This window comes from Pinus tabuliformis, chromosome 5_2, assembly GCF_031772625.1.
Source record: "Pinus tabuliformis cultivar Carrire ecotype Pingquan chromosome 5_2, CPIR1, whole genome shotgun sequence".
NCBI lineage: Eukaryota > Viridiplantae > Streptophyta > Pinopsida > Pinales > Pinaceae > Pinus > Pinus tabuliformis.
Window position 1 is genome coordinate 445,238,730 of NC_142306.1, and position 7,914 is coordinate 445,246,643.

At 36.9% G+C, this 7,914-nt stretch overlaps 1 protein-coding gene across 4 annotated transcripts; it reads right to left on the bottom strand.

Moving 5' to 3' along the window:
• Positions 1-2,401: 2,401 nt before the first annotated feature.
• LOC149159580 (reticulon-like protein B16) lies at positions 2,402-7,546 on the bottom strand. 4 transcript variants are annotated; one of them, XM_089436516.1, is made up of 7 exons: positions 7,273-7,546; positions 6,393-6,635; positions 5,452-5,671; positions 3,700-3,880; positions 3,462-3,603; positions 3,311-3,380; positions 2,402-3,086 (listed from the first exon to the last, which is right to left on the bottom strand). In XM_089436516.1, the coding sequence occupies exons 2-7, from the start codon at positions 6,399-6,401 to the stop codon at positions 2,896-2,898; spliced, it is 813 nt and encodes a 270-aa protein (XP_089292642.1). In that variant the 5' UTR covers positions 6,402-6,635; positions 7,273-7,546; the 3' UTR covers positions 2,402-2,895. The 4 variants fall into 4 exon arrangements, with proteins under 4 accessions (XP_089292642.1, XP_089292644.1, XP_089292645.1 ...); XM_089436518.1 differs by lacking the exon at positions 6,393-6,635 and adding an exon at positions 6,668-6,722; XM_089436519.1 differs by lacking the exon at positions 6,393-6,635 and adding an exon at positions 7,088-7,179.
• Positions 7,547-7,914: the final 368 nt, after the last annotated feature.

The following is a 7,914-nucleotide window of genomic DNA, read 5'->3' on the forward strand; positions in this document are numbered from 1 at the left end:
ATAAAGGGGCAAGTAAATCCCTTTGGGTAGATCTGCCACATCTCCTCAACACCCTTGGAGTATAAAGGGGCAAGTAAAGTAAATCCATCTTTTTGGGTAGATCTAGGCAGAGATCTGCCCCATCTCCTCAACACCCTTGGAGTATAAACTAGCAAGTAAATCTTTGGGGGTAAATCTGCCACATCTCCTCAACACCCTTGGAGTATAAATCGGCAAGTAAATCCTTTTGGATATATCTGCCAGGGACTGTCACTTCGTGAACCACTCCTGAAAAAAAATTAAATATATATTTATTTAAAAAAACAAATTACTCGGATTTCGTAATTACGGTTCTTACGGTTATTTAAAAAAACAAATTAGTTTAATTTCGTAATTACGGTTCTGGTTCTTAATATTTATTTAAAAAAACAAATTACTCGGATGTAACTTGTTTTGTTTTAAGTCCTAATTTGTTTGTTCGAAACGCGTCGACCAGAAAATTCTATCATATGATTTCTACCGAAAAACCTTGTTTAAATATATTCTTAAATATGTCTTCATGAAATTGGTTTGGTTTATCATTATTTTATTAAAAAAAAAATTCTTAAATACATCATTATGAAAGGACCTGATTCGTGAGTATGTCAAGATAGTATAACTTGTTTTAACTCATTATTTGTTTGTCATAATTTCCCAAAAAGACATAATTCTTAAATGTGTCAGCACGGTGTAGTTTTGTGACATATTCTTAATTTGAATAAATTCACTATTCTTAAATGTGTCATCCTGTGTAACTTTGCTTTAACAGAAGCAACAAAAAGAACATGACGCTTTGTGTAATTGTCACCATTAAATGGGATTGCCCTGCTTCGTGTAGATGTAGTAGTTGATTATAAATACTCAATAATTGATTATTATGATTAAAACCCAACTTTAAAAAAATAGGATTGGTCCTAGCTTTTTTATTAAATTTGTTTCTCCTACTTTACCAAAATATGGAATATGATTCCAAATTTTGTTTAATACAACTAAATAAAATATGATTCACTCAATTTTTTTACTAAATTTGTTTGTCCGCTATGTGACCTCAGCAACCTTTTTATTAAATTTGTTTGTCCACTATGTGACCTCAGAGCTCACTAACTAAATTTTATAAGCATAAGCAGTTCAACGAACTGCCAACAAGATTGGGCTGATGCAAAAGAACCAGTGTTCACCCTTGGGTGATAAGAAAATTGGAATTGGCCTCATGGTTTTATAATTATTCAACCCAAAAGTCTGTCCATTTATTATCTGTCAAAATTATCTAAGAAAAATGTTCGTCCATTATTATTTGTCAAAGTTAATCTAAGAAAAATGAACTTGGCTTTAACACTCTATAATTTTATGAGAGGACCATGTAATGTTGTGAAATTAACATCGTTTGAAAAAATTACTTTGATAAACTTGTTAAATTTTCTATATGTATTAATTTAAATCATATGATTCCAACTAGTATTGGATTGGAAAAGGTTTGAATTTCCAAAGCGTAGGGAGGATCACAAGGCACATGGGATGGGATGGACAGTGGATAGCATTTTTCTTTTCTTTTCTTTTTCATCTTTGGTGTTTTTATCAAAATTTATTTATTTATTTTTCTTTTTTAATAGAAAAAATTGGTAGACCTACTACTTGTCATCTGGAGAAAATTGGTAAACCTGCTATTTGTTGTCACAGAGGCTACTACTTGTCATCTGGAGAAAATTGGTAAACCTGCTATTTGTTGTCACCAAAGAGATTTGGGATTGAGTCAGTGAGACAGAGACTGCCACTATACTCCTGAACAGGGATGGAATTTGAAAAGCAAATTGTGATTTGTCCAATTTTACAAGACCGTCAAGGTGATTTGCCCAATTTTACAAGACCGTCAAGGTGATTTGCCCAATTTTACAAGGCCGGCAAGGTTCTTCATTGAAATTGTGAAAACTAGCCCCAGATGTGTGAAAACTGAAACTGTCAAATTTAACAGGTAAGTCTGTTTTGAAATTCCAACCCTACTCCTGAACCTAACGCAACAGCCCACAAGCCTTGCTAAACAAATAAACCAAGTTTCAAACTTAGATGGAGTCCCTATTCTGGAGAACAAATGCTCCTTGCAAGACAAATAAACAAGTTTCAAACCTAGATGCAAGTTTCAAGAACAATGCTTTCTGGTGTGGAACCTATGTCCTGCCGATGGAAAACGTTTGAATTAACAAGTGTACAGGGGGAATTAACATGAACGTGCAGGTTAATTGGAATTGGGCACGTACTGTGGCGTGCATGCTTATCCCTGCACTGCACTAAATTAAGTGGAACAACATAGGTTTGTAAATAATATGTCATTTCACTATAAAGTTGGATTCTGAAGAACAATACTGTTTGCAGAGTTTTTTTCCTTAATGCAAGTTTGTTGGTTAAAATGGATTTCGGACGGACCAACATGTTTGGGAGAAACACGCTTGTCTGATACAATGGCTTGATTTGAAAAAAAATCATCTAGTAGCTTTAATGTAACAAACTGCAATTTTTGTCCATAACAACCGAATGTTCAATTGGGTTGAATTGTCCAGCTTCTATATGATTTGTCATTTCTTTTCCAGATTTGATCAGGTTCTGTCACTGTTTTTTCCCTTCATAGAGCATTTAGCCGAGCATTCAAGTTTGGCAGCTGCTGCCGAAGTTATAATACAGGAAGCAATTTATTAGATTTACTAGAAAAATTGGATGTACTAAGTCGAAGCTATTATTATTTCAAAAGAATCACAAATTTGTTGAGGCTCCAATTTAATAAACGATAATTATTTCGCCTCTGGATCTATCAAGAGCTTAATTCATCTGCACCAATCCTGTTATTTCAGTTTGAAGGCGTGTCATGCATTAAATTCACTGGACTCTCTACATCTTCTTCTTCTCCTTTGAATCACTGCTCTTCTCCCCTGAGAGAAGAGGGAGAATCCTGCGAATAACACTTTCATCGAATTTCTTGTAATGCTTTATGAATTCCTGCTCAACAATTGAAGCATATCTATCTATATGATCCCCATAATTGTCGTACAGAGCAGGAACTGTGATGACAGCCAGGACAACTGTGGGAGGTATGCAAAACAATACAGGTTAAACAATAGAACAGACAATATGCAAAACACAACAGGTTAACCAATAGAACAAGATAATATGCAAAACAAAACAGGTTAATCAATAAAACAAGCTAATAGACTGACAAAGAACTCACCAACCAAGAAAAGAAGTTGGATAGAAGAGAAGAAAGCGTTTACATAAAGTTCAGAATTAATGGATTATCCAAACTTACTGATGTACAGAAGTGTGATGAGGTCAAACCAACTACTGACAGTCGACAAGAAATATAAGAAGGCAACCACCTACAAGTAACGCCAAATTAATTTGCATAAGCCAAACCACAAATATCTTCATGTTCTAACAAATTGTCCTGATGCTTTTACCTTTGCAAAAAGGCTGAAATCTTTGCCGAGGGCAATATCATGTGCCGCTGCAAGTGTCCTGTTAATCCTAAGGCGAACAGATTCAGCAGTACTGTTTACCATTTCTTCAGACAATATCCATCCCGGGAGAGGTGGAGGTGGTCTGCATGTGCAGAAATCTGTACTTAATGAACATTTATTACTGGTAAACCAGAACAAAGTGACGATGGAAAACAGATAAAAATTTAAAACCCCTCACCTTTTAAGGATATCTGCAACTTTTGCCCATATAAATAATATTGCAATCAAAAGTAACAGCACATTTGAAATGAGGGAGAGTGGTCTGTATCCGGACCACTCAAACAACACCCATGAAACAGTTGATCCAACAAGGATTCCAGCAGATATGGTCCACTTCTTCCACAGGATCACGTCCGCAGCTATCAAAAATAAGCAAAGTATCAAAACACAGACATGTAGATGGAACTGAAAATCATGGCTTATTATGGTAAACTTTTGGCTATGTCAGCAAACAGTTCTCTGATATAAAATAAAGTAAGCAGGGTCAGATGGACTTTTTTAGAATAAAAAGATGTGTCTACTATAAAGCAAGCAGGACACTGAACTTCAGAGTAAACTGTAAAATAGATTGAAAAAACAACAGTGAAGATGGGTTCTAAAATAGATAAGCAACTAACACATCCCAGAATCAGGTAACCACAATAAACTGATCTACTGGCTATCCAGATGAACTTGCAATAGTGGTAGAGTTTCCCAGTGGAATCACTTGGAAGCCACACAGCAAACACTTTAATACCAAAAAGCAGACAAACTGCAACCGTGGGTTGGGTTTTAATCCCACCAGGTCTCAGGTTCAAACTTCATGGGCAGGGATTGAGGATGGAAGCTACCTCGGGGGATTAAAACTATACCAAGGATTATTCAAGCTCAACAGAGCTTCTCACAATCCATCCAAGCTCGGCCGAGCTTCTCTCACAATCCTGGTGATAAGCATCCCAATGTGGGTTGATCGTTCTTCTTCCATCCAATAAGCAGACTGGCCCCGGCTTAGACTAAACCTAGTCACACAAAAAAGCAAACAAACTGCAGGAGACTTGGGAATCGTCCAGTGATTAGCAGAAGACAACTATGTTCCCAAGAACACACAGAAGTTCCCAGGAACAACCAAGAGAAGAGAGTACACAGTGAAACAGAGCAGTATAAAAATGCGGATGCAAGAACAAGAAGAGCACCTAAAAACAGAATGCGGAAGCAACAGAAGATTAGTTAGAAGTCCCATCAACTTCAGGCAGTGACAGTGATTAAATAAGCACCGGTTGACATGTACCAACTTTTAGTCAACCAAACACTTCAGCCAAAAGATGGATATTGACTCGACCTCGATCAGAGGCAGAACAACTAGAACTCTAAATCATTGGGCACCATAGGGAAATCCTGGAAGATTCTGGGCTCCAGTTCCAATCAGAACAAAATGATTTTATAATGAAAATGTACAGTTCTAACAATGTAAGAAGCGGTGGTATTACCAGTGGCTCGCACCAGTCTCATTAGCTGATTGCCTGCAAGATGCCTAATGGATAGGACAAGGCCCTAGGAGATCATGATGTAAATGGAGTATTTTACAGATGGGGCCAGAGAATCAGGAACTTTTTAAGAAACATTTGTAAACTTCGAAGTCAACTGCTCATATTCAGGAAGTAGGTTTGGTCAAGTAGTTATGTAGATGGAAATCTTGAAATAGCAGTCACGAATCAAATCCTATGGAGTCTATTTACACAACTATCACTCCTGATACAAAAGAATGACGTATCCATCCAGGGCATGAGAAGAGGAAAATCTCCTTGACCAACATAAATGGAAGGCAAATCATATTACTAAACTTGAATGAAAGGACATATATAATTTTACAGAAACTTTCTAGCAGAGTGACCGTAACTGTAAACATGACAGTTCCAATTTTGGAATATTTCTGCATATATAGACTACTTACCTTTGCCCCCACCAAAAAGTTCACGCAAAGTCCTCTGCCTACGGAAGAGCCTATGCGGGGGAGGTGTAATATTCCCCGATCCATGCCTATGCAGGTGTGGTGGAACATGCTCTGGTGCATCCTCCACATGTGCTAGAGCTGGCAGTTCTGATGGCTTGTCCACCACAGCATTGACAGCGGAATCAATGGTTGACGACTGTTCTTGATTGTCTGCCATTGCCTGTGACGAAAAAATGATATCAGGAAATGACATCAGATACCTATCTAAAACCTTGGGATTAAACAAATCACTCTAGAAGTCATTGAAATCAAGTACGCGCTTCAGCCTAAAACTAAAAAGGGTTGACCACTGTGAAACACGGAACACAGAAAAAACAAAGAATATGAGCACTGAAAATTTTTGGGATACATAAATGCAAATTCTGAGCTAAAACAGTCCACTGTGAAAACAAAATCTAATTTCAGAAATAACCAAAGCCAGATGCCTATTTCACATATTCAAAAGTACCGAAAATTATTTGGAATGCACAAATCCCAATTCCGCGCTAAAATCCACCATTAAAAGAAAACCCATTTCGGAAAAAACCGAACCAAACGCCCATTTCACAATCCAAATTCAAATGTTTCCTTCAAATTCAATTTGAACCAAAATCCATATAGGAATTTGTCGAATCAAAGTTTCACTTGAATCTCAACAGAAAACCAAATTCAGATAAAAATCACCCTTGGACATGGATCCAGGACATATGAGCGCAATTAAATTAAACACAGGATGTTTCAAGTGCCCAATTCAGACCATCCGTAAAGGCCACTGTGAAAATAAAACCCACTTCAGAACTCATAGAAAATCAGACGCTTATTTCAGGCCTGGACTAAAAACCACAGTAAAATCAAGCACCCAGTTTGAGCCCTTGTACTAAAAACTTCTTTAAGAGACTAACCTCATGCATGGAAACCGAATAAAAATGAGAAACAACGGATTCAAGGGCACCAGATGTTCCAAATAACCAATTCAACCGTTGTACTGAAAATTCACTTCTGAAGACACTTAAATCAATCTAGTTCAAGAGATTGATCCAACACCATACAAGGCCCTTGAAATTTAGCACCAAAAGAAGTTCCAATTATCCAATTCAGACCTTGTTCATTGAAACCAGACTGAAATAAAAAGACCAACCCAGCCCCTGCACCAGAGTTCAAAAGAAAATCCAATTACCCGATTCAGACCTTGTTATTGTCACCACAATAGAATAAAAAGCCCAACACAGCCCCTGCATCAGTTCAGAAACACATTCCAGACATTGGTCCCAAATTTGATACTTATAGATGCCATACAGGCCTTGTATTATCAATGATATTGAAAACAAAATGCCCAAAAATCACTTCAAAACTACTCCAGTAAATGCCCAGTGCAATCTGGCAGTTAAATTATCAAACCAAAGGCCCACTTCAGTACTTGTATTAAAATACAAAAGCTTTCATTAAATCAGCCCATCTAATTTCTACTGCTCAAATTTAGAGCTTATATTCCTTTCTTAAATCAGGCCATTTCATTCGTTTATTCAATCAACCCATTATGTTTCTAAAACCCAATTTGAAACTTAATTGAAAAAACTTGTATGAAAGCTAAGATCACCTTTAAGAACTCCTGAAATTCAAATGATCATCTCAACCTTGCATGTGAAAGCACATTGAAATCATATACCCAATCCATCTTTGACATAAAAGCTAAGAGAAAACACCAGGAGGATGACTCTGTCAAAAGATCAATCCAGCGAGTAACAGAGGACACAATCTTCTGTAAGAAAAGGCATACTTTACCTGTTCAGGTTAACTTTGCAGCAGGGAAGACTCTGTAATGTGCTGCTGATCAGACCCAAATAAGCTTGGGCGCTCCCTTCCAGGCCTAATTTGTATTTGACCACAATATATCCCCACAACTACCAAGAACCTGCCAAAAACCCGTTAGAAACGACCTTCAAAGTCACATAACTCGGACGTCTCCGTGGCTTAAACAATCCTCCCAAATTATGTGACTACAATCTTCAGCACTAAAATATTGCAAGACTTTTACCTAAACCTTTAATGGGCTGAATCTTTTGCATTTTGTTATTCAAATTTTTTCTAGAAGATTGACAAGCATGGCATTTCTTTTTGGTTGCTTGACCCGCCTCCAAAATGCCATGTGGATGACTTTCCTACCTTTATGGATATCTGTCTTTTTCGGGTGGAGCCACTTCAAATTTAACTGTACTCTGCCGATAACACGCCTACATTCTCATGGGAGCCGTGGAGATCTGCATCCATTGGTGGTTTATTAGGTTGGAGGTTACATAAAGATTATCTTTGTTTTGAATGTGAGAGTGAATGGAAAGGTAATCAATGTGATATTAACATATTTTGTAAAACATATTATGAAAATGAATAAATAAATCAGTAAAAATAATATTATCAAAATTTTTC